The 27,384-nt window shown below is 36.4% G+C and overlaps 2 protein-coding genes and 1 long non-coding RNA gene across 3 annotated transcripts; 1 reads left to right on the top strand and 2 right to left on the bottom strand.

The window, feature by feature from the left end:
• Positions 1-857: 857 nt before the first annotated feature.
• LOC128599619 (uncharacterized) lies at positions 858-5,713 on the top strand. The gene is made up of 8 exons (XR_008384444.1): positions 858-974; positions 2,468-2,517; positions 2,760-2,823; positions 3,539-3,595; positions 3,789-3,835; positions 4,274-4,316; positions 4,550-4,611; positions 5,270-5,713. It is a non-coding gene; the product is annotated as an uncharacterized LOC128599619 (long non-coding RNA).
• Positions 4,681-12,776, bottom strand: mcmdc2 (minichromosome maintenance domain containing 2). The gene is made up of 14 exons (XM_053611397.1): positions 12,376-12,776; positions 11,193-11,314; positions 10,991-11,050; positions 10,714-10,909; positions 10,508-10,630; positions 9,838-9,939; positions 9,088-9,216; positions 8,756-8,993; positions 8,273-8,478; positions 7,984-8,150; positions 6,647-6,826; positions 6,421-6,545; positions 5,790-5,899; positions 4,681-5,417 (listed from the first exon to the last, which is right to left on the bottom strand). Exons 1-14 carry the CDS (start codon positions 12,470-12,472, stop codon positions 5,251-5,253), a joined length of 2,022 nt encoding a protein of 673 aa, XP_053467372.1. The 5' UTR covers positions 12,473-12,776; the 3' UTR covers positions 4,681-5,250.
• A 145-nt stretch (positions 12,777-12,921) lies between these two features.
• sgk3 (serum/glucocorticoid regulated kinase family member 3) lies at positions 12,922-26,239 on the bottom strand. Its single transcript, XM_053611396.1, has 17 exons — positions 25,946-26,239; positions 20,353-20,543; positions 20,183-20,266; positions 19,793-19,865; positions 19,134-19,209; positions 18,795-18,870; positions 18,452-18,501; positions 18,268-18,325; positions 17,902-17,985; positions 17,599-17,730; positions 16,901-17,013; positions 15,890-15,926; positions 15,559-15,645; positions 15,180-15,275; positions 14,931-15,086; positions 13,833-13,922; positions 12,922-13,663 (listed from the first exon to the last, which is right to left on the bottom strand). The coding sequence occupies exons 2-17, from the start codon at positions 20,428-20,430 to the stop codon at positions 13,493-13,495; spliced, it is 1,461 nt and encodes a 486-aa protein (XP_053467371.1). The 5' UTR covers positions 20,431-20,543; positions 25,946-26,239; the 3' UTR covers positions 12,922-13,492.
• Between the last annotated feature and the right edge of the window lie 1,145 nt (positions 26,240-27,384).

Raw genomic sequence — 27,384 nt, 5'->3', positions numbered from 1 at the left:
GCGTTACTAAGCTATATATATATGTTACTAAGCAATATATAGGCTACATATATTTTTTTTCAAGTCCACAAGTGTTTCACATAAGGTAGAAGTCAGTAAATGTCGATTTTGATTTGAAAGTGACCGACAAAATCTACTTAAACCCTATTAAATAAGGAAAAAATAAACAGACCTTCTTGTTTAAATAATCTTTAGGCGTTACTTCTATTTGGTATGCTCATAAATTATAGGAATAAAAACCACTTTTGGCGCTTGTAAGATGACACTATATCATGGGTTCATTCAGTCGGCACGACATCATTAAATTTTCCTGCCAGGTATTGATGCTAAGTCATCTATGAGCTGTGAGCACTTTTCTTTCACAATATCAGTAAATTTTATGGACTATGTAGACCTGAGTGATCTGCTTAAAAATTTGAGGTGAATTTAGTGGCACACTAGAACTATCCACAGCACCCAACCCCGACTTTTTTTCCCCACAAAATAGCCCAAGACATGTTTCTGAAATCCTCAAGGTTCTCTCACTGTTTATATAATATAAACAAGCAAGGATTTAAAAAAGCGTTGTTAGCCTTTTTGGTAAAACTGACCGAAACCGCTTTTTTTAATCCTGTTTTTTGGGGGCTTTTGGGACATATGTTAAAAAAAAATTCAGGTCTTCACGTTCATGTGTTGTTTTAAATATTTTTCATAGTCGCTACATTCGAGCATCTTGAGATTTAAAATTACAAAGTACTATTATTCAAAGTCAGGATTCTTTTGTCAGCGCACATTCTTTACAACACTAGTCTTGCTCTCAGCAGGGTCTAGTGCGCATGCGCGCTTTGCAACAGGAAGTCTGTGCTGAAATAATAAAACGCGCATGCGCACCTCTTTCTCTCTTTCCATTATGTATCCTGTAAGGGAGGACGTTCTTGACGGCCGCGGAGTCGCCAAAGCAGAATGCTTTACTATGTTAAATTACATCTGGTCAGGTAAAATACGATTACATTAGTTGCTGTAACACTTTAAACGCGTTGTGTTAAAATAAAAGCATGCGGTTTCTGTTATTGTATAGCTCTGTTCCTGGCCTAGTTTCCGAACAGGAAAAAGTAGCCAGACGGCTTCATACCGTTTATTTTATTGTGTAGATTGCTAAATAATCTTAATGTTATGTTCAAAGCTATTCATATTTATTTAACTCGCGTATAATGTCCTCGCGTTAATTGAAAAAATAGGCTAAGTCGGATAAACCATTAGGTCTTCTCCATGACGAGGCCTGACCACGTGGTCGTCTTTTTTCCCCATCTGCAGTCTCAAAAGGCGCAAAGGTTTACGTCTTACAAAATAGCAAGCGTCTACGGAGAGGATTTCGATGATAAGTTTAAATGCACTTAATGGTGTGAATAAAGCTGGCATTGAAAGTTGATTTTGAAACTAAACCCCATGCTTTTATTCTGTATTTCTCGTGTGTATGTATATAAATGTGCATGTATGTGTAATTATATATATATATATATATATATATATATATATATATATCATTGCTGTTATGTGAATTATAACCAAAAAAACAACAAATTGAACTCTTGGTTAAAACATGCGTTATGTGATTTTAATAGGTGGAAAAAAAAACCCAACAGCTATTAGTAGACTGATTGATTACACTCTTGCTGGCGTTTCAAGTTTGTTAAATTCCTCCCAGACTTTGAGTTGGGTGGGCATATGATTGAGAGGGTGTAATTCATCCAAGTTGCCCTCCTGCAGATTTTCTTTGGATCGAAAGAACTAGCATCCCCATAGTACTATTGTATATTTGAACAGCACAATGGTATGATTTGTTGTTTATATTTTTTAAAAATTATCAAGTTATTGTAAAAACAAAAACAGGCAGTTTACTTATCACTTGTATAAATCATGTTATAAATCATGTTGGCAGTTGCATGTCCCGCTTGGGTTGATAAATTGCCCTTTGCTCGTTGCATTGCTGTTGGTAGGACTGTCTGATGATTATGACCAGGTCTATTGTCCCTTGTGAGGCCACATTGGCTTGGGAATGGTTTTCGCATGACCTGTGTTGGGAAATTCTGAATTTTTAGTCCTCTCCGAGGGGCTACGGTCTTGGTAAAGGTCCTGACCTTGAGTTATACTAGCTGTGGTAAGACCTTTGTGTTGGTGTGAGATGTTGTGCTCTCAAGCTGTGTTACATGTGCCCTTTGACCTTTGGTTCATCAGTCAAGCTTTGGAGTGGAATTGAGTTCACTTATTGATTGATCCCTCAGTGCTGCTTATCTGAAGCAGTGTAAAATCAATAGCTGTGACAGTAAAGAGCTAATTAGGGAGTGGTTATTTGAGGTGTGTGTGTGGCTGGTGGAGGTCTTAACCAAACTCCAGTTAGACAGTACAACTCAATTGTAAGTTTTGAATTTGTCATTTTGGGGGGGGGGGGCACAACCTTTTAATTAATTCATGTTTTTCTCTGTATCAGGAAACTCAGATGACCAAGGCTATGATAAGGAGTGATATGGAGACTACAAGGTAATACAATGCCTTTCTATACGATATTACACGTGACGCACTGAATTAAAAAAATAAATGCAGATTGTGAAGTATCGTCTATGATTCTGTTGAGCTGTGATCACGTTTTTGCCGTTTACCCATCTGAACAGTTTGGGTTGTTGAGGTTGTGACTATCTGAGCATTCAGTATCGGGATCATTTACACCCAAGAATATCACATGGGTCATGAATATTAGATTAAGGTGTGTATGTGCTTCTCAGAAATGAACTACTCAGAAGAAGTAACCTGAGTATGGATGTCTCAAAACATATGTCTCTTAAGAAGGTATGTTAGAATTATTTTTTAAATTAGTATTTAAAATTGAGCCCCAGATGCTGCATTTATGATGACTTTCACATTTTTGCCGTTTACCCATCAGACCAGATTGGGTTGATGATGATGTGACTATCTGAAAAGTTAGCATTAAAATGTAATGTAAACCGTGGAGGCAGTATGATTACCTTTGCTGTGCTTTGTCAGTTTCTCTCTTTGGTAAGATTAAAGCAGTATCGTCTACGTAAGGGGCCTTCAATCTTTTCTGCAGTCGGTGTGGCTGCAGGCTTTTATTCCAGCCAAATTAGAGGGGTACACTTGATTGGAGACCAAGACGAAGTGATTAAACAAGTGGAATCAGGTGTAGCTCCTGCTTTGTTGGAATGAAAGCTTGTATCCCTTTGCAGATAAGACTGAAGACCCCTGCTCTACACCATTAAATGATTGGTTTAGTGACCTGATGCACCATCAGTGTTGGCACCACAATGGCTTTTCTTCTGTTTTAAGATGTACATCATGTCCTCAACTCCTGACATCTTGACTGTTTACCTTGTGCAAAATCGGAGAACATACTCAAAGGTGTTTAAGTGCTAGTGAGGTGTTTTTCCTCTGACCTGCCCCCTAGTGGCCAGAGCTTTTAATCCTCCAGCTGTAAGCAGGCGAATGTGTACACTGTGAACAATGCCTTAAGAAAAATAAAATATTTTCCTCTTTTCTTGTCCTGAAGTATTAGATCGAGCGTGACAAGTACAGATTTGAATTGGCTGCAGTTTGTCACATCAAGGTGAGAAGAAACATTTTCTCATGGACACAATGTGGATATGTACTGACTATGATGACTTTCACGTTTTTGCCGTTTACCCATCTGACCAGTTTGGGTTGTTGATGCTGTGATTATCTGAGTTCAATAGTAAAATCATCCACTGTAGAGTATCTTATGTGGGCAGTTGGTGAAATTGAGATGTTTTTCTCTTCAGAAACAAACATGGATATTACAAACTGGACATGGATCTCCCAGGACATGGTAAGACACTACTTGTTTTCCTCAAAATTTAGCCAGAGATGCTGCATTTATGATAACTTTCACATTTCGCCATTTACCCGTCAGACCAGATTGGGTTGATAATGTGACTATCTGAAAAGCTATCTTAGGGGTCGTGGACGTTACCTGATTGTGGGTTAGGCATGCTGCTAAACTCCATGTTACAGCCAGAGCATAGATAGTACATGTGATCTTTGACCACTCATGTAAAAATCATCTGGGAGGATGCCTTATTTAGACCATTTGTTTTTATTAGTCATTCACCTTTTTGGCTTTTTCCAATCCTTTTATCTCTGATCTTTAGAGACTGATTTCTGTGACCTTGGAGGTGCAAGTTACCGCTTGTTTGAATGAGATTGGAATTTTTAAAAATGCTTTTAACACAACCTTTTAAATAATTCATGTTTTTCTCTGCATCAGGAAACCCAGATGATGACTAAGGCTATGATATGGAGACTACAAGGTAATGCAATGCCTTTCTATACAATATTGTACTTGACACACTGAATAAAAAAAAATAAAATAAATGCAGATTGTGAAGTATTCTATTGTCTATGATTCTGTTGAGCTGTGATCACGATTTTTGCCGTTTGGGTTGTTGAGGTTGTGATTATCTGAGCGTTCAATATTAGAAACATTTACACCCAGGAATATCACATGAATGATATTAGATTAAGATGTGTATGTGCTCCTCAGAAATGAACTACTCACAAGAAGTAACCAGAGCATGGATGTCTCAAGACATGTTTCTTAAGAAGGTATATCAATTTTTTTTTTTTTTTTTTTTTTTTTTTTTTTTTTTTTTTTTTTTAAATTGGTGTTTAAAATTGAGCCTGAGATATGCTGCATTTATGATGACTTTCACATTTCTGCCGTTTACCCGTCAGACCAGATTGGGTTGTTGATAATGTGACTATCTGAAAAGCTATCTTGGGGATCATGGACATTACCTGATTGTGGGTTAGGCATGCTGCTAAACTCAATGTTATAGCCAGAGCATAGATAGTACATGTGATCTTTGACCACTCATGTAAAAATCATCTGGGAAGATGCCTTGTTTAGACTTTGATGTTTCTATTCGAATCATACGTCTTTCTGGCTTTTTTCCAATCCTTTTCTCCCAATGATCTTTAGAGACTGACTTCTTTGACCTTGGAGGTGCAAGTTATCAATTGCTTGTTTGAACGAGACTGGAATTTTTTTTTAAGTTTGTTTATAAATATTGTAAGATTATGAATATATACATTAGATGTGAGATTAATACCAAAGCAAATTAACAGATATAAATATTGCCTTAACTTAAGAACAGCTGAACCTTACTACATCTAATTTCATAAGTTTTTGCCATTTTAAAAAAAAAAAAAAAAGCTTCAGGGATACCTCAGATTAAATGTGCCCTATTCTTCCATGATGTAGGTGGCAGCTCCTGGTGCATAGTTGTATACAAACTGCAGGATCTGCTGGTGGAACTCTTCCAAGGTCAGGTCTCGTCTGTGCAGGGACTCCAGGTCATGCAGATCACAGGGAAACACTGCATCGGGTGAAATAACAAGCACCGAGGCCCCTGCGTTCCCAAGACAGACTCTCAAGAACATGCTGTAATAAGAACTGGATCTTGACTTATAAACAATAGTGAACTAATAAAGAAGAGAGAAAAGGTGAATGTTGAAACCTTCAACTGAAATAAATTTGTCTAAAAGTTTGATCTTTCTATTATTTCCTTATTGTGGCTGCAATGTCGTTTTCATGCTAATGGTGTAATCCTGCACTGAATATGAAACTTTTTGTTTAAGGTTCTTTAAAATACAATAGTCCTAAATTACTACATACCTAACTCAATAAAGCATATTAAATCTGTCAGATGTTGCCAGACTCCTAATCAATCCAATTTGTTGTAGTAAACAGATACTCATAAAAGGTTCACTAAAGCTCTCACCATGTTTTAGAGTAATGGAGTTCTCACACAGCAACACTGCAATAACTGCATCCTCTTCCAGCACAAGAGTCCTCAGGTTAAGCTTAGCATGAGCCTGTGCAAGGGCTATCCTGGTAAAAGCAGAAAGCAAAATATATTTTGTATCTAAGTGCACTCTGTGATACTTGTACTGCAATGGAAGATTCTTAGGGATTTGTTTTTATCTAGTATGATCCTGAATAATACTAGTGAATGGGGTCAGTAATGAGCTGTGTAGAATTTAAAGCACAATTTCAGAGACTACACATTCTAGGAAGACATCCATCGTTCACCTAAAGGGTAAATGTTATAAGGCTACCATCTAGTGGTAAGCTATAATGCAATACAGCTAACCAGTACACAATATGCTGCACAGTAACAATTTCTAATTCCAGTCATATGGTCTTCACCATTAATTGTTCCAACTCGTCAGCCAACCAGGACCGATTCCTTTGTGTATTGAATTTGGAGTGCAGAGGAGTAAAAACTATGTAACGTGCCTGGACTGTGCACTCTTGCACACTAGGGTTTAGGAACATGGTTTAACAGTTCGCTTTCTCTTTGAAACCCCTGCTTCCTTTAAGTTACATAGGTATTTTTAGCCCATGCTTACAGCAGTTTAATGGATGCAACGGGTACTGAGGAGCGCACTCTCCGACTGGCCATGTAGTAACCATGGATCATCATCTCAGCTTCAGTGCTCATGTCTACCTTCAGACTCCGGGCATAAGCTAGGAGCTGAAGAGATAAGAGGAGTACATTGATGTACAGTATAGATAGAATGATGTTATCAGGCACAAAGGTCTATCAATGAAATAGTATTTCACAAAAATGTTTACATCTTTGTAGTCCTGTGTGGTAAACTGCATGCAGGCAGGGTAAATGGGCTCTCCTGGTGAAATGGCCTGCCTCAGGGTGTGTACTGTCATTGGAAGGAGTGGGTGGTTACCGCCGGGCTCTCGACACTGGATCACAAGCCCAAATGCATCTACAACTTGTGGGGGTACCAGACCCATCTCCTACAAAAACGTTATATTGTTATTAGATTTCTTAAAATCCAGATGACAAAGTATCTACAGGTATCCTAAAGATGAAATGTAAATTCTAAAAACTTTTTCTAACGTCACTACAACTGAATTCTAGTCTGCAGTGATATGAATAAATATAGCATATATACACACACTTCCAGTCAAAAGTTTGGACTGAAATGTTTCTCATGATCTTAAAAACCTTTTGATTTGAGGGTTTGTGATTAAATGTTTGAAATCGGTGTTGTAGACAAAAATATAATCGTGGCAACATATTCATTTCTTTCTAAAAAAGTAACAATTAAAAAACTAACAATTTATTTACAAAACAATATTGTTTTAAATGGAAGACTTGGAATGAAATATTCCTTAAAGCAGCCAGTAAGTGTCCAGCATAGGTGGGAACTCCTTTAATACTGTTTAAAAAGCATCCCAGAGATTCCTCAAGAAATTGGGTGAGAAAATACCAAGAATACATTTCTGGAAATTCTAGGCAAAAAGGGCGTCTACTTTGAAAATATTTGGATTTCTTATCACAACATAATTCCCATTATGGGTGTGTCTAAACTTTTGACTGGTAGTGTGTGTGTGTGTGTGTATATATATATATATATATATATATATATATATATATATATATATATATATATATATATATATGTCTTACCAGATTAAGAATAGTACTAAAGCTTAAAATCCAAGACATTGTAAATTAAGATAATGCATGTAATTTTATTTCAATATTAACTAATGTAATTTTTAAGTAATTAAATGTAATTTTGGACAAATTAATACTATATAAGGACCTGTAAACACCCTAGATGACTAATATTTATGAGCCTTTTTTTTTTTTGTGCAACTTGGAACTTCTTCAAATATGAGTATATTGTCTCTGCTTCCTATTACTAAATGTGGATAGAGGTTGTGGTGCCTAAAAACATGCACCATCATTTCAAGGTCTGGTCACAACAAGAAACCTGCAATGTCAAAACTGTTCGTTTCGTATGCCTCATTAAAGCCAACAGACCTGTTTCTGGGAAAATGCCAGCTAAAACAAGTATATTCATTCAAATGCTATGGTGCATCGGTTCCAGGAAATTCTTATTAGAAACAGGAAATACATTTCATATAAGAGGGTGTGAACCTACAACAGAGCCCAGCAGTACACTGTCTGGCCTGGTAGCTTTTTTAGAAGGAGTTATTGCATCAGCCAAGGCCCAAAAGTTGCAGTCGATGGGGAAAGAAAGAAGCTGGTCAGTATCTTCACCATACTTCTTTCCAGGGATAAACACAGAGACTGCTCTGCTATCTAATGCTGCAGGAACACAAGATAAACCATGATAAAGTGTGAATTTAAAAAAGTATTTCTTACTACTCCCATTCACCTCATGCATGTAATAAATTTTGTATTAAAACTTTATTTTCTTTCCATGATACCTGACTGGAGGGTGTCTATCCTGTCCTTCTTGTAGCATGTTAAGTCCCCTAGCAGGCACACACCCCCAGCAGCCAGGAGAGCAGAGCCTGCATGGATGTTAGCTGTTCCTGCTCCATGGTCATCCCTGGACAAGGAGGCGAACAGTTCTCCAGTAACCGGGTGACGAATACCCCGTGCTGCCAGGCCCAGACTGTATGTCATTAACCTTACAATTTAAATGCACAGTTAAATAGTGGCTACTGATCTATGTGGGTTTATTTGCTTTTATGTAGTCAAATAATCAATAAATAGCTATTAGTAAATACCTTATCAGTATAAGACGATGAACATACTAACTACTACATATCTGGGCCTGATTAATTATCAAAGGAATGAAAGGATATCTTGAAAGATAGTAAACACAAACCTACTTATCTAGAGCCAATCAAAATGACTAACTATTTATGCCTTTTTAGGCTCTAACAATCTCTTAAGAACTACACCTCTCAACGTTAAGAGTATCGCCGGTGAACGCGAGCACATCCAAATGATTGTGTGCCTCTAAAGTCTCCTTTTTGGTCTGCACCAGGCTAAGAAGCAGTGCCAGTTTCAGTGTGCTGTACAGGCCAGGCGGGACTACTGGAGAGCCAAACGAGTTAGCAACAATGGCAGAGAATCTCCATGGGGAACAGGCTGAGGCAGCATGCAGGACCTGGAAATTGTCGCTTACACAGGAGGAATCTGTAGAAAGCAGTCTAAGATCAGCTGTCCTCCTGGCACTCTTAAAACATGGAGATGTGTTACGTTTTTACTAAGAATGAAACGGATCACTCACAGTCAGGCATGAGATTTTGAACGCTGCAAGCCTCGATGGTCCAAGTAATATTGGACCACTGGTGTACATGTGCTGGTATACCTACTACTCGGTACAGCTGGCCAATTTTCATAGTGTTACACAGTTCATCTAAAATTAGGATACAACACAAGAATATTGTTTAGCCATTATGATTTTCATGTGAGTGTAATGTAATGGGTGAAATGTACATTTTATTATGTATTTAATAAATACAGTTGAAGCTGTTTTTCATAGTATGACCTAATGTATAAAAGTATGTTATACGTAAACGAAGCTACAAGATTATCACATAAAATAAATTAAAACAAACCACTTTACAAATGATGTTTAAAATGTTTCAAAAGTGACAGAGTATGCTCAGTTTTACCTAATGTTAGCTCGCTAACTTAACCAAGAGTGTTGATTAACCAAGAGTACATTTACTGTAGAGATGGAGACACTTTGGCTCACCATTTCATTTGTCAGGAAAATACAGTCCCTCATGCAACAGCTTTTAATATACTATATGTATGTGTTTTTCAGTGTGAATAAACCAGACAGTTACATATACTGAAAAAGTGTCTAATATCTCACGTTGACTATTTATTGACAAAGTTTATTTATTTAAGCATTATGCCTTATAATTGAGTTAATTTCATGATATCTTATTCCAATGTCCTGACCGTGAATAGAAAACAGAGTAGAATTTGTACTGTGTGGTACAGTATAAATATCACATCTTGACTATACCTCTCAAAAACAGAGTGACAGATTGATATCTCAGGGAGGAATTCTCATGGACTCCCAACACATCCAGCGCTCTCACGTGTACAAGCTCAACCAGCTGCTTATCTGAGCATAATTGAAATGAGAGATTTTAAAAATAAAAAAGAAAACAGAAAGAGAACATCATACATATGCACCACATGAGGTCAATTTATTTTTTCCTGACTATTGGGTGTAAGTCTATTACTTAACAGGTTCCAGCTGTATAACAGCTGAAATATTTCAGGAATGTACCTGAAAGTGCTGCCTCGCAAAGTTATGCACTGATGTGTTCAGTTACGTGTTTCCTGTAAAGTCGCTCGAGCTTTAGGTACGTAGATGACGTTTATATCGTTTCCTTTTATGTCATAGTGATACAAGAACACCGTCTGTCTTCAGTTTTTTTCGAACACAGTTTCCAAACAATTTCTTTAGAAGAAAATAAGATCTAGTTGGTAATTATACTAGCTGACGCGATACTTAGAGATATCTTCACGGTATATTATTTTTATGACAATATTTGGTTTTGTTTTAGGTTTTGTTAACAAAGTGCTAACCGTGGAGCCATAACATGAAAAACCTCTGAAAAAGTTCTTTCTGAGGAGGGAATATGAAATGATTAGTAAAGCAATATACCAATAGCCCTAGTTCTTACTCCCTAAAACACGAGATTTCACATCCTCTTTGAGTGGCGAGGAGCAAAGGAAGCAGACGAAGTCGCTCCGGACAGTAGATGACTCTGTAGCTCCTGGTGCATGTACTCTAATATGGTGGAAACCTGGTGGAATAGTAACAACAGCTATAGTTGGAGACAACAGAGGTACTAAAAAGACTTATTCTAAGGAGATCAGATTCAGTTACCTCTGGAGCAAGGACATTTTTCTTCTTCACAGATGAATCTGGCTCCTTGAGTGTATTTTGTCACACAAGTCATGGCAATTACAAGGCCCTCCAATGCTACAGGCCTCATCAGATAATAGCCACGAGGGAACTCGGATAAGTCCAGAACGTAGTTGGGAAATGGTGGCATGTGTGTTGGACGTAGAACAACATTAACCTTGGGGGATTGAAGAGACAACGACTACATAATAAATTTTGACTGTATAGGAAAATAAGGGATCGTAATATGATGACATACCTGGCTCTCTGTGTGTATGTGCTCAATTAGCGACAGTGTCTTTATTGAGAGAAAACAAACCTGTGAAAACACAAATACCTAATTTAAAAAAATTCATAATTAAATGTTAAACCCACCTGGAACTCTAACATAGAAATATGTTACATACGTAACAAGTAACATAGTAACATGTAAACCTGTGATCTTCTAAAATGAAACATACAGATTGAAAGAGCGAAGTGGCTTTCAGGGGGTCGTGTAATATGCAGTCTCCCAGTCTGGCATCCAGTTCAACCATGTCCGAGGGGTTCACGTCAAAACAGAAACGATACACCTGCTGGGAATCTGACCCAAAAAATATATATAATAATTTAAACAGGACTTTTTTTTGGAGCAGTGCAAACAAAAATATAGTTATGATGACTGAACTGTGAAATCAATGTCAGTAAAAATAAATGAATAAATAAATAACTCAACAGGGTATATGTTTCTCTGAGATCCATGTAGCTAATGTATTTATTCAGATGATCTCTCTAAAAAAAATCTCAAACATTTTTATTGCATCTTAAATTTCTTGGATAGTCAAATGGCAACTCAAATTGCCAACAGGAAAATATATTAATTTAATAAATAATGATAATAATAAAAAAGAAGATATTTTGGCTTATTTATTATTTGCATTTATTTATAAAAAAAAAAAAAATTCCTTTGTTTTCTTTCAGAAGTATACCATCATGAAATATGTTGAATTTGGTTGAATAGTATTTGCAGTGAGGTGGCTTTAAAATTAGTTTTTAAAAACCTGAATAATTTATTATTAAATTTTGTTAATGTAACTGATTACTTTAAAACATGTGACAGGATTTTTAAAGCAGTTTTTATTATTCATCTTTGTCTTACATATGCTTTTAAATCTTATACATGGAGTTTGTTGTTGTTGTTCATTGCATCCAAGCAAGGCTATATTTTAGTAATTTATATTTCCATAAGTCTTGATGTAGGCTTACTTCTTTCAAGAAAATAGTTTTTATTTTATATATTAACCTTTTATTAGGAACAGGTTCCCTGAGTAGCACTTAATGTTTGTTGTTTAAACATTTAGGGAACATAAATGCCAAAGTAGTTTTATAGGGGTCATTGTTAATACATTCAGATGCATAATATGAAACAAGAAAAAGAAATTGATTAATATTCATCAGCTTGCCTAACGATTAACTAATATTAATGTGAGATAAGTAAGTAAAAAAAAAAGTGTTATTTATGATTGCCATAAATAAGTCAGAGGTGTTTGTAGGCTTATTACACAGGCCGTTCACATAAAAATAAAAATAGCAGGCTAGCTGTAAAGCCAGCTTAACTATTTAGGTATTTAATTGTAAATTAAATATTCACCACTCAAAACCGACCTTTAAGAGACTGACAGGCTTCAACAAGCTTACGCAGGCCTCCACTTCTGTCCATGTACGTAACTATCGACTCTTTCAGAGACAGAAGCTCCTCCATTTTGTGTTCGTCAACAAAAAGCTAACTTTACCTCAGAATGAACCACGCGACCGTCTCTTCATAACCGTCGTGTCTCGTGCGCTATTTTCCTGCTGTCAAGGGCTGACAGAATAGCACGCGCACAAAAGGTGTTTTGTTCAAATAATTGTACTGTTAATATTTGTATATACTTTTTATACCGTTTGCTTGCTAACCAAAGACTAAATCCTACATGGCCATATACCATACCATTTATGGTGTAGTTTCATTTAAAGCTATGTGTAGTGAACTTATTTAGGGAATAGGAAGCCATTTGTCGTTTATCCTTTGTAAAATATCAATTGGCTCCAAGCAAATCATTGGATCAGGTAATGTTTCGTGGTAGGATGTAGATTCAGTGTAAATTGGTGATGTAAATATAAAAAAAACAAAAAACAAAACGTTTTATCAAACAGGTTGAGAACACAAGGTTTGGTTCATACATCCACAGTTTACTAATTTAAATTCCACAGTTACACAATTTACTTATTTTTTTCATCTTTATATTATTACAAAACGTCTTTGGTAAAAAAAAAAAAAGAAGAAGAAAAAAAAAATTCTCTGGAAAAAAGGCCTTCTAAACTATTCTACTAAGACATTATTCAAAGGAGGACAAACCAAACACCCCTAAGTGCCACGAACAATAAAGTTCATTAGGGGGTATTTAAACGTGGAATGTATATATCTAGTTTCAAAGTTCATTACCCGGCTTCCCTGACACAACAACTGCCACAGTAGAAAATAATCTAGGGAAGAGATAATAGAATACCTGAGCTATAACAGTATCTCGGGTATACGCATTTATACAATACAAAATATAAATCTGTTGTTGAGAAATTAAAAAATAAAAAATTTGGAAAACCCTGCATCACAAAATGTCTGTCCTTCAGTCAAGTGTACAATGCCTTGGTTCTTGCATTTTCTTCGCGTTTCTGAATGAAGGAGCACACCCAAGCCATTTCTGGTAGCATTAAATAGCTGTAGTACAGTTCTTAAGAAATTTTACAGGAAGGAGTCATCTGAAGGTGGAGCGTAGGAAAAGCCCAGAAAAGCATCGTCAGCCTCCATGACACTGGCGTTGACAGTAGAGTTCTCTTTGCAGATGCACACAGAGTTGGGTATGGTTTCTTCTGTGAACTCAGGATCGAAATTTGATATGTCATACTGGGACTCCTGTACAGAAAAACAAAGGAAAAGCAGCTTTAGAATAATGCACGTTCATCCTTTTAATAGCAAAGGTAGCTTTTAGGTGTTTTATTCCATGTCATTGTTTTGTGGATGCATTGAAATAAAGCAGATTGTTTGAAATGAGAGAAATAAATATATTAATGAAGACATTTACCACACTGGGATTAAACGGAGGTGGGATCCTTTTCTGCACAAGGTCATCCCAGTTAATGGAAGCAAAAAATACATGGCTTTTAACTTCATTCTGAAACAATAATGTGCAGACACACAAGCATCAAAAAAAGATATGAAGCATGAAGATATTATGCATCACTAAAGGCTATTCAACTGACAGAAAATTATAAATATGCATTAATATCATATCATTATTATGTTGTCTGTTGTCTCATTAAGGTGTTTACAGGAATATTAATGGAAAAATAAGGTTCCTCATTCAACTGGAACCTTGTTCAACTTAAGTAACCACTTTATCCTGGTCAGGGTTGCTCTGGTTGAAATGACTTCTGCCTTTGACCAACATACAGAACAAACTACAGTCTGATATTGTGTACCTAAAGGTTAATCTTGAATATAAACAATTTCTAGTTTTAATTTTAATAGTCTGACAGAACAAAGTCACTCCCATGGTAATCTATGATGCATTATAAATAAGCTCATATTTATGTTACTTTTCCAGCTTCTGAAAGTATTTCTTCCTACTCAATTGCACGCAAGTTTTTTTACTCTCTTTATACACTTATATCTGTGACCTGCGTTTGTAATATCCACTCTGTCATTCACCATCACTCATGAAAGTAGCAGTGGAGCTGGCGGAATAAATTAAATGACTACGTACAATACATAATACATAAATTAATATACATGTACTTGAACTAAATCTGTACTGTTAAACACACATGACAAGTTCATCCACAAGGGGGAGTTGCACATCAACCGCATTTACAACAATAGTGCTGTGTATGATTTAGCACCTCCTCCAGAGCTACTCAGTGTCTGATACTTTCCCCAGAGCCAAAATCAAAGCGAATATATTTATATAAAATACGATCTTGTAATACTCATATCCGGGTATTCCCCCCCCCCCCCCTTCCCCAATTTTAACATCTGCCCTTGAAATATGACTCATAAATGCAACATTAAAATCAGTGTGTTGAAATTAACCGACTTGCTGCTTATTGAGATTCTAAGCTCGTCAGTTCCTAGCGGAAACCAGCAGTCCTTGTAAACGAACAATACAACAATAAAGACTCACAAAGTCATCCTTGTATCCCAGCCTCCTGGTGTTGTCTTTCTCCAGAAAAGCCTGTAAAATGGACCAGGCGGTCGTGGATGCCCCGGGGCGCATTGGCAGCTCCTTATGCAGGATGTTATCATACATTTCATGCGTGTCCCTACTGTAGAACGGAGGCTGTTGATAACAGATGGACAATCCCAAATTCAGACATTATACAATCATTAAGAATCTGCTTAAAAATAAGAAAATGGGCATTTTTCTTCTTACCAGGCCATAGAGCATCTCGTATAATACAGAACCGAGACACCACCAATCTACAGTGTTGTCATAGGGCTGTTTTCTCAAGACCTCTGGAGCCAGATACTGCAAAAAGAAAAAGATATATATCAAAATATGGAAAAATAAATCTAAAATGAGGTACAGGTGCAGCTGAATTTGTCCCACATTAAACTGATTTATGACACAATGAAAATGAAACCGAATAGAAACACCTACTGTAAATCCAACACCTACACCTACTGTATATCCAATACACTTTTATAGGATGATAAAAACAATACTGACTCAGCATGTCCTGTTAATTATGATGAGAATATTCTCATAGGTTGAGAAAAAACAAAAATCTAAAATCTCTCAAAAATATTACCTCAGGTGTGCCACAAAACGTGGTGGTCGTGTCTGCTTGAGAGATCCCCTCTTTGCACAATCCAAAATCTGTTAAGACTATGTGTCCCTTAACAGACAGGAAACAGTTTTTAAGTAGGGTTTTAATGGGTTTCTATTTCTCTTCAGAGCTGAACTGAATAGTAATGCTGCTGAATAGAGCCTGGGACATGAGCCCATTTTGTCACATTCTCAGCAGGCTTAGCCAGGAAATTCTAGCCCAAACCTTAATCTAATAATAGACTATCATATCAACATTTGCCTGATTTTAAAGTTTCAGTAATGTACATTGATTGATAGATAGATAGACATACTTGGAAGTCCAACAGGATATTTTCCGGTTTCAAATCCCTAAAAAATAAAAAACAAAAACACACAAAAACACTTTTACATTATGTCATATTTGTTTTAATCACTGGATATGATGAACTCTTCTATAAATGTCCACACTTTGCTGCCTCACTGATCGGGATAACATTGTACTTACATCATTTTGTGGATATAACTGAAACTACTGTGCCTTTAAAATCTTGATATTTGTGCAGATAATAGTTTACATCATGTTGTTGGACTTGTTCATCCACTCTTTGTGGTTAGCAAAGAGTAGTCCATAATGAACAAAACATGTCATACCATCACGCTGTTTGATCAATTCATGCATGACTGCAAATTTTATACGAGTGCTAAGGTAACCAAAAAGAAACCTTTCAGCCTATCATCATTAACATGTACATCATTCTTGCCCAAAATTAGGCTGTGTTGAGGCAATCAAGCAGACGAAAAACATATCATACAGTCTGAAATATAATCCTCAACTGTTCTTTCACAACACTTCCTTGTAAATTAAACTGCTTAGGGTTTTCCTTCCCCCCCCCAGAATACCATCAATGACTGTAACCAAAGGCTATAAATGAGATGATATTTCAATAATCAATATTCATTTTCATACTAAAATCACTAACAATTCTTTTTTTCAAAAATTCAGAAATAAAGAGAATATGTAAAATGATGAAAACAACTAAAACTAATTTTATGTTTCTTTTAAACAAAAATCATTCTTAAAGAAATTCCCCTTTTAATTAATATTATATGGTAAAATAACAAAAGTATTTAAAATAAATGCAAACTAAAAGTCTTGCTTGAAGTGGCTCTCTTGTGTATGGAAAAATATTGTATTAAAATACATCAATACAGCATTCCAACATGTTCAAGCTCAAAATATCTCTCATTATTTACTTTAGCAAATGTTACTACTCACTTTAACTGATTTAAATGAATGAGCCAATCATTCTGGTCTATGTATAGTGCATAATCTGGACACGAACCTGTAAACAATATTGAGAGAGTGTAGATAGCCCAGTGCGCTCGCCATCTCGGCGATGTAGAACCTAGCCCTGGGCTCGGGAAAGGTTCGCTCCTTTTGAAGGTGAAAGAAAAGCTACAATAAACAGAAGTCAAACAATTATTTAGGAATGTATTTAAGGTTTATACACATAAAACAAAAGAACAAACAACAACATTTGCTTAAACGCCAAGTTCATCTGCAGTCTTCCTTGGCCTTTCACACTACTCAGTTCCTACTCAGTGATGAGTAATTCAGTGAGGTCAGGATCATGTTATTCTTCCATCTGCAATGTCTACATTTTTAACCAGTATACAGGTCAGTGTACAGTATTTCAATGGCAAAAGTGCTAAATATTTGTTAAATATCTGTAAAAAGACAAATAATGAGCCAGTCACTTATGATATATTTTAGGAAAACATACATACACTACCAGAATTACAGAATTTCATCACTTCTTCTTTAAAAATTATTATTATTTTTTTTTTTATTTAATGCACCTTCTTCCTGCCTTGTCTGTTCTTAACACTGTGTCTTCATTGGCTAGATAGAGGTTTGTGATTAGTGGTAGCAGTTCCTTAGAACACTCCATTGGCCCCACTTCCTGTGTTAGACTACTCCCAGTTTCCATCTATCAGAGGACATTCCACGCATGCCACATGCACGAAAAAGAGTACTCACTTCTCCACCGTTGACGAAATCCAGGACAAAGTATAACTTATCCATTGTCTGGAAGGAATAGTGTAAACCGACTAGAAAAGGGTGCTTCACATTCTTTAGTAGCACATTGCGCTCGGCCATGATGTGTTTTTGCTGTTATGTCAGTATAGGAAAAATAAGAGAAATAAAATATGAACACTATAATAATATCAAAATAAATCTGTTTTTAATAATACGTGATTTTTATTAAATACAACATTTACAAGTATAGCAGTGCCGTTTCAATTTAGAATGCAATTCTCATTCACGGTTTTAAACACTCACCTCTCTCCTCTTTAAAATGACTTTTTTCTGAAGGACTTTGATTGCATAACACTTCCCGTCTCGTTTCCTCTTTGCGAGGAGAACCTTTTGGTGTGAGAAGAAGCATGTTTGGTTAATACTTCCAGCCTGAACACAAACAGTGTATAAATCATGAAGAACTTGGAAGCTCTCGATTCTCAGTGGGAAAGCCCGTTATTTATTAGCTGCTAACCACGAACCTAAGAAATAACACTTCGCCAGAGAAAAGAGGTTTCAGTACCTGCAGAACTGATACCAGCACACTTCATGCAGTCGTGACTACATGAAACTTTTAAACACAACAAATCGTTTCTACAGATGCACAGAATACATTAAATGCAAACATACCTTTCCAAAGCTCCCCTTACCGATGACTTTGAGAAAGTCAAAATCAGTGGGCTTTGCCCTGGGAGTAAAAGGAAGAAAAAAAAAAGTGGTGTAAGAGTCCATGATTACTGTAAATCAGCTGTTTGTTTCACTTCATCGTGTACAGTATCAGAGCAGGATAAACAAGTAGCAGCAAACTACTTACTGAGGGTTTGCAGATGGTCCCAGGTTAATATTTCTGGAGGTAGAGTTATTCTGTAAAGGTAATAAAAATAATAATAATAATATAATATATCCAATGTACTTATAATCAAACAAGGGTGATACAAATAAACAAGTAAAAAGGATACAAATTACACATAAAAACAAAGTACATTTTAGATAAAATCCTTTCACAAATCACTTGTTTAAGGTGAAACTGGAGTGTGACTGTAAATGTGGGGTGTTAAGGTAAACACAAGGCACTTGGTGGGAAATTTCACCTCAAAAGGTTTTCCATGAGACAATCAAAAATGAATAAAAAATTAACAATATGGATTGTGACAAACCTTATCATCTTCATCCTCTGAAACATCCGAGACATTTTGGGATTTGTCCATTTGGAGAAAGTCTCGAACGTCAGGGCTGTGTCAAAAGTTAAAAGTCTTACTGAGAGAATACAAAGCCACTACTGATTAAATTTAAATGAATACATATACAAAATAAAAGGTCAGCTGCAGCCGATACAATAGATAAAAGAACATTTTTAGCTTTATTTGCATGCTCAGGACATTTTGATCTCCCAGAAGATCAGAAATTTGCATAAGTCTGGTGGACTTGTCAGCACGACTGCTCATGAATAATAATGCTCACGAAGCACTGAATAAATAACTGACTGATGAACTCACTGATTGCTGAGCTTTGGATGGGACACGATTTTCTGAATGAACTCGTGTAAGCCGGTTCTTCTCTGCTTTATAAACTCTGATGGGGACAATAAGAAAATATATACACGGATTCAAATACGCATGAATCATAATAATAATAAAAATGATTATAGAAGAGATGTAAGCATTGTGTACAGCAGTCAGGAAATAGGTAGGTAGGTGGTGTATTTACAGTGAACGGTCAATGCTCTACACTGTTCAGATTTTGTAATCTTCTATAATGTCACATATTAAACAGGGTTCAAGCTGTCAATGTCAGTTAGAACCTTTCCTGAAAGCGAATGATGGTGACAGGGAATGCAGTAGCAGAGTTAATTCCTGCCTTTATCACATGTTGAAATTGTAAACACATGTATTCAATTACTTGAGCAATGAGTGACTTCCGCATTTAATTAACTGTTCAAAGGTCAAATTCTACCATCCCTCCCACGCTTCTCAATTTTAGGACAGCACATTTAAAAAAACCAAAAACAAAAAACCCAACAACAAGTCACTAAGATAATTAAAGACAAAAAATAAATAAATTAAAGACAGCACATGCGCATGATTGCTATTTAACTGAATGAAGCCAAGTCATTATTATTATTAAATGAAAGTCCATATTTAATGCATACAAATACCTGGGTCAAAGTTGTCACCAAATATTCTCTTAGCAGGTATCTTCAAATTCATAGCAGGATACTGTTTTCTCAACTGTAGCAAAATAAATGGGTTTTTAAAACATGTCAGATTTTTTTGGGAAAAATCTTCACTGTCTCACTGCTGTGCAACTACATTTCAATTTGAATTTATTTTCAGTAAATCCATCCGCATGCTGAATTTTATCAAATAAAAAGGGTTAAATACATGATTGACTAATCCTGTTTCCTGATCAAGGAATCAATTCAGAGTCAGAAGAGGACTGATAGCCCTATAGGTCTTGGAAATCTTTTTATGTTTTAATAGAGGCGTAGGTAAGACACATAAGACCAATACATGTACAACATGTGAAGAAAAAAGTCTTTACTTACTGTATTATACAGTTTATCAAATTCTGTATATCTCCTGAAGACAAACCACTCATGCCTTCCAACTCTGACCATCACTTTGTAAACCTACGACAATAGGAACGCGGTGTTTAAAGAGAAATTATGTCAAGGGCAAAACTTTTTTTTTCTCCCATGATGTAATAAGTACTCACAGTATAACGTTTTTTCTTATCTCTCTGCTCATTGTAGCAGGGGATGCTGACATTAGGGCAGTTTGAGTGCGCGTTCATTCTGATCGTTCTTCTTGACCGGGCTCAATGAAGGCGGCTCTGTGTAACAGCGGTTCCTTAGTGCTCCGTTCTGGAGCACGGCTCAAAGACACAACTGGCCATCCATTCTTGAGCTGTGGGGAATGGACAGAAAAAACATGATCAGAGAGAGAAAGAAGGACTGCGACCATTCGCCAATTCTCTTGCTGGAACGCGTTGCATTATGGCACTTTTAATGCTGCTTAAGAGAACTGCATGAATGGAAAAGCTTTGCATGACTGCAGCAGGACCCCATCAGGGTCACTAATTAAGTCACAAAGTACACACAGTGTGAAGCATTGAGCTGCCAGAGAGAATCGTCCTCTATTTCCTTCTTCTACACTACATTTTGTTACTCCCGCTGCCACTGTGCCCCAGCAAACAGTCCAACTATGAGTGCAATCTCATTTGTCTCATATATTTACCAAATATTAAGGTTCTGAAAACATAGCAAAAGAAAATGCAGACTGTGCTATGTATAGATAATAAAAATCTCACTTTACATATTCTTCCCTTGGTGCCATACTTAAAATTTAGGTAAAGGTTCAATTTCCATGTAGCCTGTCCGAATAATAAAGTCAAACGTTTTAAGTGAAAACCAATCAAACATTTTAGGGAAAAATTGGAAAAATAAAAAACTTACAATAACCTGGGTGCAAAAGTGTGCACACCCATAAACTAATACTTTGTTGAAGAACCTTTTTATTTTATTACACCACTCAGTCTTTTTGGGTAAGAGTCAGAGTGGCACATCTTGACTTGGCAATATTTTCCCCACTCTTTCTTACAAAACATTCTAGATCAGTGAAATTATGAGGGCATCTCTTGTGCACAGCCCACTTCAGGTCACTCCACAGAGGTCACACAGGTCCGGGATCAGGCTAGGTCATTCAAAAACTTTTATCTTCTTCTGGTTAAGCCGTTCCTTTGTTGATTTGGATGTATGCTTTGGGTCATTGTATTGCTGAAAGGGGACATTCCTTTCCATCTTCAGCTTACTAGTAGACAACTGAAGGTTTTGTACTAAAATCAGCTGGTATTTGTAGCCATTCATGATTCTCTCCACCTTCATAAAATCCCCAGTTCTGACTGAAGAAAAGAAGTCCTAAAGCATGATGCTGCCACCACCATGCTTCACTGTGGATATGGTGTTCATTTGGTGATGTGTTTTTTTTTTGCACCAAACATACCTTTTGGATTATAGAATTATTATGCCTTTTGGAATTGGTCTCATCAGACCATAATGCATGGTTTGGGGTGATTTAGTTGGGCTTGGATGTTTTTTGTAAGAAAGGGCTTCTGTCTAACCACTCCAGCCCACTGCCCAGACATGTGAAGAATATGAGAGACTGTTGTCACATGCAGAGAACAATCAGTACTTGTCAGATATTCCTGCATTCCTTTAATGTTGCCGTAGGTCTCTTGGCAGCCTCCCTGGTAAGTTTTTGTCTTGTCCTTTTATATATTTTGGAGGGATGTCCTGTTCTTGGTGATGTCACTGCGGTGCTCCATTTTCTCTGTTTGTGTTCCATAGTACATCTCGGGTTCCATGGTACATCTAATGTTTTGGAAATTCTTTTATACTCTTCTCCTGATTGATACCTTTCAACAAGTGAGATACCATGCATGCTTTGTCAGCTCTTTGTGGACCATGGCTTCAGCATTCAGATGAAACCAAGATGATGTGAAGAAAATCCCACAGAAACAGCTGGTCTTTATTTGGAGTTAATCAGAATAATATCATTGATGACAGCTGTATGATAATTACTTTTGAACATGAGATTGAATGTGATTGGTTCATTCTTAACACAGCCACGTCCCCAATTATAAAAGGGTGTGCACATTTATGCAACCAGGTTATTATAACTTTATTTTTCCCTAAACTGTTTAATTGTTTTTCACTTAATGTTAATACGCTGTAATTTCACAGTGAGGGTGGGAAAAGTTCTTGCATGATTTAACTTGGTTTCATATTTTTACATCTCAAAAAAACTGCCATTTTAACAGGGGTGTGTAGACTTTTTTATATCCACTATAGCTTCTTCTGTACACTTACTTTTTCTGTTTTTTTTTAAGCTTAGCCTTGTATTGAAAACCTTTCTGCATTATATATGTGTTTTCCAACTCAAAATTTGAGTCCAATCTGATATTCTATCGACATAAACACAAGGACACACACTAGACTTATATAGACAATATACTCACTTCCCTGATTATCAGAAAGGAGGTACTGTAAAATAGGCTTCAAATCTCCTTGTGGCCACAGAGACGGGATCCAAACACAGAAAATTGACCACTGATAAACATTTCCGTACAAAGAGAGAAAATGTGCACCACAGTTAAAGTAGGGCTATACAACTTAATCCTTGCGGTTTGAATTGTAGCCTTGAAAACCCCTGATAATCCTATCCTGCCCTCCAAGCAGTTCAATACACAAACCCTCTATGTAATGGTGGTCCTGGTACTGTTCCAAATGTTACAGGGGAGCCACTTGTTAACATTCCGTACATATTTCTGTCTCTCTGAGGGAGGAAAAAAACCCCACTCACCTACCCTTTATTCGGAATGCAAATAACTATAGAGCTACACACCAACTTCCCAACACAACCATATGACACTAGAGTAATGTAAGAAGAACTAGAGACCTATGAACATTGTAACACTGGAAAATATCCAAAGCAGCATGACTCATTCATTATTTCATACTACTCTCTATCTACCACATCTGTAATGCATGTATGCATGTCATGGACAATCATTCTAAAACACTTTCATGAAGTCAAATGAAGATCTATAATTCGTGCTTTCGGAAATGAAAAACTCCAGAGTGTTCTTGAACCAAAGAAATATTAAAAACCTCAGTTTTGAATCCTTCAGGAACACAATTTGCAATTTCACCCAATTCAGGCCATGACCACATGCCATACGTCTTTCAATTCAATTCTATCTGTATAGCGTGTCCAACAATAGACATTGTTATAAAGCAGCTTTACAGAAATCCGGATGTAGATTTCAATCCCTAATGAAAAAACCAGAGACGACGGTGTTGAGGAAAAATTCCCCGAGATGACGTGAAGAAAAAAACATTGCGAGGAACCAGGCTCATTATGGAACTTATCCTATTTTGGGTAACACTGGATAATACGATTATAAATCAAGTCAAGTGGGTTTTTATCGTCATTCCTCTGTATAGCTTGTATAAGTTGGAACGAAATGACGTTTCTTCAGGACCATGGTTCAAAGCTGAACAGTACACAAGACTACATAAAGTGCAAATACACAACAGTCTGAGACGAGTACAATAAATACACAGGACAATAGATACACAGAACATGGACTGTAAACTGTAAGCTATTGTGTAATGTAGCAGCACAAGTCACAGTATACAGGTGTATGTAGAAGAGTAAAGGCAGACAGTACTACATGTGTTGAAAGTATGTTCACTATGAGCAGATTGTGGATAAGAATCTTGGTATGAGCAACAGGACAGTCTTTATGATTACAGCACAGATCTCAAGTACAAATCTACAGTATCTACAGGTGAGATTATCCACTGAAACACATTATCTTGGTACTTGGTTACTGTAGACTAAAGTTTTGTCCTCCATTTGTATTTGAACAAAACATTTTCATATTAAATTGATGTACTGTGTATCAAAGCTTGAGCAGACAAAAGTTTTATGTGACAACTGAAACAATGAAATCAATGTCCTTTATTCCTGTTGTCACGCACCACTTTGTCAAACAGCTCAGTCACTTTACTAGCAAATAATCTTTTAGATTGATATTTTAATGGTTGCAAATTATGCATATGAAGATGTTTGCGCTCAAGCCTGGATGTTTGGTTCAAACAGACGACCGATGTACATTTTCCCACCGTTTCAGTGGTGCTGCTCTTTATAACAAGAAAATTAAATACATTTTAGCTTTAACCAAGAACACATACACCTACCTATCTGACTTAATGTCTATCTAAGGTAGAAGGATTCTCAGATCCTTTTTGCCCAGATCTGTCCATCAGGAAGCAGAGCACACAATCCAACGTCTGTTTTAGGACAAGCAACTGAAATACAGTGTGACATTTACTCCTGAAAGTAAAAGTAGGAACTGAGAATAGTCTATTATTGGGCAAAACACACTGAAATAAATAAATAAATAAATAAATAAATAAATGAATGAAGGTGGAAAAATTCCAGTCACAGATGTTAAGCAATTTAGAAATAACCGATACAGGTTAGTATATTATCAAAAAACTAACTAATTTAATTTTGGATTTATTGTTCTTTCCTGTCACCTGACAGTTTGCCAAATCAACACACAAATACGTGTAGCAACATGCTACACAGGATATCATACAGCTGAACTATAGGCATGATTAAAGCGTATTAGGACGGGTATGTCCTGTTGATTGTGTTAAATATCGTTAAAAAAAAAAAAACCCTTATATAACAGCTCAAGTGTTAATGTCTGATTTAATTCTGAGGAAAGATTAACTTATAAGAAGTCTGTTTAGTGAATATTTGACTTCAGAGTTAAAACTGTTCAAAAATGTCAACCAAACGTGAGCTGCTAAAAAGAAGAGTAAATATGATGCAAAATCAGGAGTTCTCAAACCTTTTGCACCCTGTAAATTAAATTTCACACACCTTGTCAATACAGATTATTCAAATTCAAATACTAGGCTCATTATTCAAGCATGTACAATAATATCATAATTATTTATTACAGCCATATTAGGGGTTTTCTTCTCCAGTCCAAGTTATGTTTTTGAGTTTTGAAATTAAACCCACTTCACCCAATCAGACTAAAACTTTTTTTTTTTAAACCCTCAAAAATAAACGGAACAACTTTGGTAATTATGATTGATGATTTCATCAGTGTAATATAATTAAAAACATGACAAAGCCCTGATAGTATTTGGACGCCACATTGAAAACCACAGACATAAACAACTCATTTCATGCAGGAAATACTATAAAGTGCTGACGTTTTGAAGAAGTTTCATATTAAATTATTGAAAAAATATTTCCAACATCCATGTCTTGCATACACAGAAAATATCCACCCACCCACACACATATACACATATATTTATACATATTTGAGATCTTTTCAAAGCACATGAATGCTTGAAACTAATCCAGGGGTTTAAAAACTGCCCGATAAACATATAGTATTTCAGTTGGACCTTTTAGAGACCTTTCATCTCCAAAGTTTCTACAAACACCACAAACTGTAACCGTTGCTCGTTTCATGCTCTGTTCCTGTTCATCACTCTAAAAGAAATGTAAAAAGTGTGGTTACCTAATGTTGCTCAAAAAAAAAACAAAAAAACAACAACAACAAAAAAAAAACACCACCACATGTTTAATAATGATCAGACCAGGAAACTAAATTCCATTGTGCTACTACATTTCTACACTTCTTACACGTTTCCCACTTATCTCCACCAGCAGACTGTTAAAAAGTTTCCATGTCTGGTTTGTTTATCACTTGCCTTTTAACTAAAGTTTCCCCGGAACGAACACCACAAGTCCTGCAGTCCAGCAGAGGAAGTTCAAAACAGAAAAATCCAAACTTTCGGTGTGTGAAGACTCTTAAACTTTTTCACAGATTAACGAGCTGAAGCTGCGCTTTCCGGTGTCCATAACGTTTGTTTTGTGAAGGAACTGCCAACTGAAGCTGTCCAGAGAGTTTGCTGACGTTTTTTCCCCCTGAAGTTCCGAAGCTATTTGTCACGGGACCAAACTGAAATGAAGATATTCTTTATAGACAGAACACAACAGCGCTATCCTGCGGAGGGACAGAGTAACTCACTTCCTCCAAGCCCCAAGAAAATTGAATAATAATAATAATAATAATAATAATAATAATAATAATAATGATAACACCACTTTTTATTTCCTGATAGTGATACTGGTGTGGCACAGGAGGTTGTATTGCTACCTCACCGCTTCAGGGTCCCAGGTTCAAGCTCAGGTGACTATCTGCATGGAGTTTCTGTGCATGCTCTACCCTTGTTCATATGGGTTTTCTCAGGGTTCTACAGTTTCGTCCAACCTCCAGGCTAAGATAAATTGTCCCTAGGTATGAATGAGTGTGTGCACTGGTGTCCAATGAAGGGTGCCTTGCCGCATCATATCCAGTGTTCCCCAGATACACACCAGATCCACCGCCACCCTGACCAGGATAAAGTGAATGAGTGAGTGATACTGTTACTGGAACCTTGGATATCAGCCGATACATATACCCGTAAGCTTTTTCAACGGAAGCAATAAAACAACAACAACAACAACAACAAAACCCCTAAAACAAGACTTAGACAAAACTACAGCTTTTTCTATTCAGTTAAACCCTATTAAATATAAATACAATGAAATCATTCCTAACAACAACACCACCACCCCCCCACCCCCACACACAATCAAGTCTTTTTATATGTAAACATTTCCAGTTCCAAAAAAAGATATAATTTTTTAATCCAAAAAAAGTCTCCTTTAGTGTGAAATATTTCCTCACAGCTAACATGATCGCAACTCTTACACACTTGCTTTGCTGAAAATTGCTCACTGGTTGTTGATGTTAATGTTAGGCCATGTGGCTAATGTTGTTATCACTTGACCTACTTTAAACTGATTTATTTTGTTGGGCTTCAAGCAATTCTCTGATATTTCCAGCTATATTTGTCACAGAATCGATGCATTTTAGGTTATGTGAATTAACTTGATTTTACTGTGCAGTACTTTGGCCAACACTTCTTGTCTTTAAACATGCTATATACAGTAAATAAAATTGACAGGACTTAAAATGTTAATATGCACAAAGAATAACTCACTGTGTATGTGTAAAATCCTCATTTACAGCATTGGGTCATTAGACTGTAGGTGAATTCAGCCAAAGTGGTGTACTTTCAGGTGTATTGCCTGTAACAAACCA

The sequence above is a fragment of the Ictalurus furcatus genome, chromosome 23 (assembly GCF_023375685.1).
Source record: "Ictalurus furcatus strain D&B chromosome 23, Billie_1.0, whole genome shotgun sequence".
In the NCBI taxonomy this organism is placed as follows: domain Eukaryota; kingdom Metazoa; phylum Chordata; class Actinopteri; order Siluriformes; family Ictaluridae; genus Ictalurus; species Ictalurus furcatus.
The sequence above is the reverse complement of the archived record's forward strand: the minus strand, read 5'-3'. Positions and strand labels throughout refer to the sequence as shown.

Bases quoted from the DNA above. Each gene is read 5' to 3' on its own strand.
- mcmdc2 (XM_053611397.1), bottom strand. From the start codon at position 12,472: ATGGAGGAGCTTCTGTCTCTGAAAGAGTCGATAGTTACGTACATGGAC. The intron at 9,217-9,837 runs GTATAGTCAAGA...TCCTAATTTTAG, and splicing joins TGTCACTCTGTTTTTGAGAG to ATGAACTGTGTAACACTATG. The intron at 6,546-6,646 runs GTAAACATTTTT...TTATCTCTTCAG, and splicing joins CCACACAGGACTACAAAGAT to CTCCTAGCTTATGCCCGGAG.
- sgk3 (XM_053611396.1), bottom strand. From the start codon at position 20,430: ATGAACGCGCACTCAAACTGCCCTAATGTCAGCATCCCCTGCTACAAT. The intron at 19,210-19,792 runs GTATTTGTATGC...TGTCCCCATCAG, and splicing joins TGGTGACAACTTTGACCCAG to AGTTTATAAAGCAGAGAAGA. The intron at 18,871-19,133 runs GTGAGTTCATCA...CTTTTGACACAG, and splicing joins CATCCAAAGCTCAGCAATCA to CCCTGACGTTCGAGACTTTC.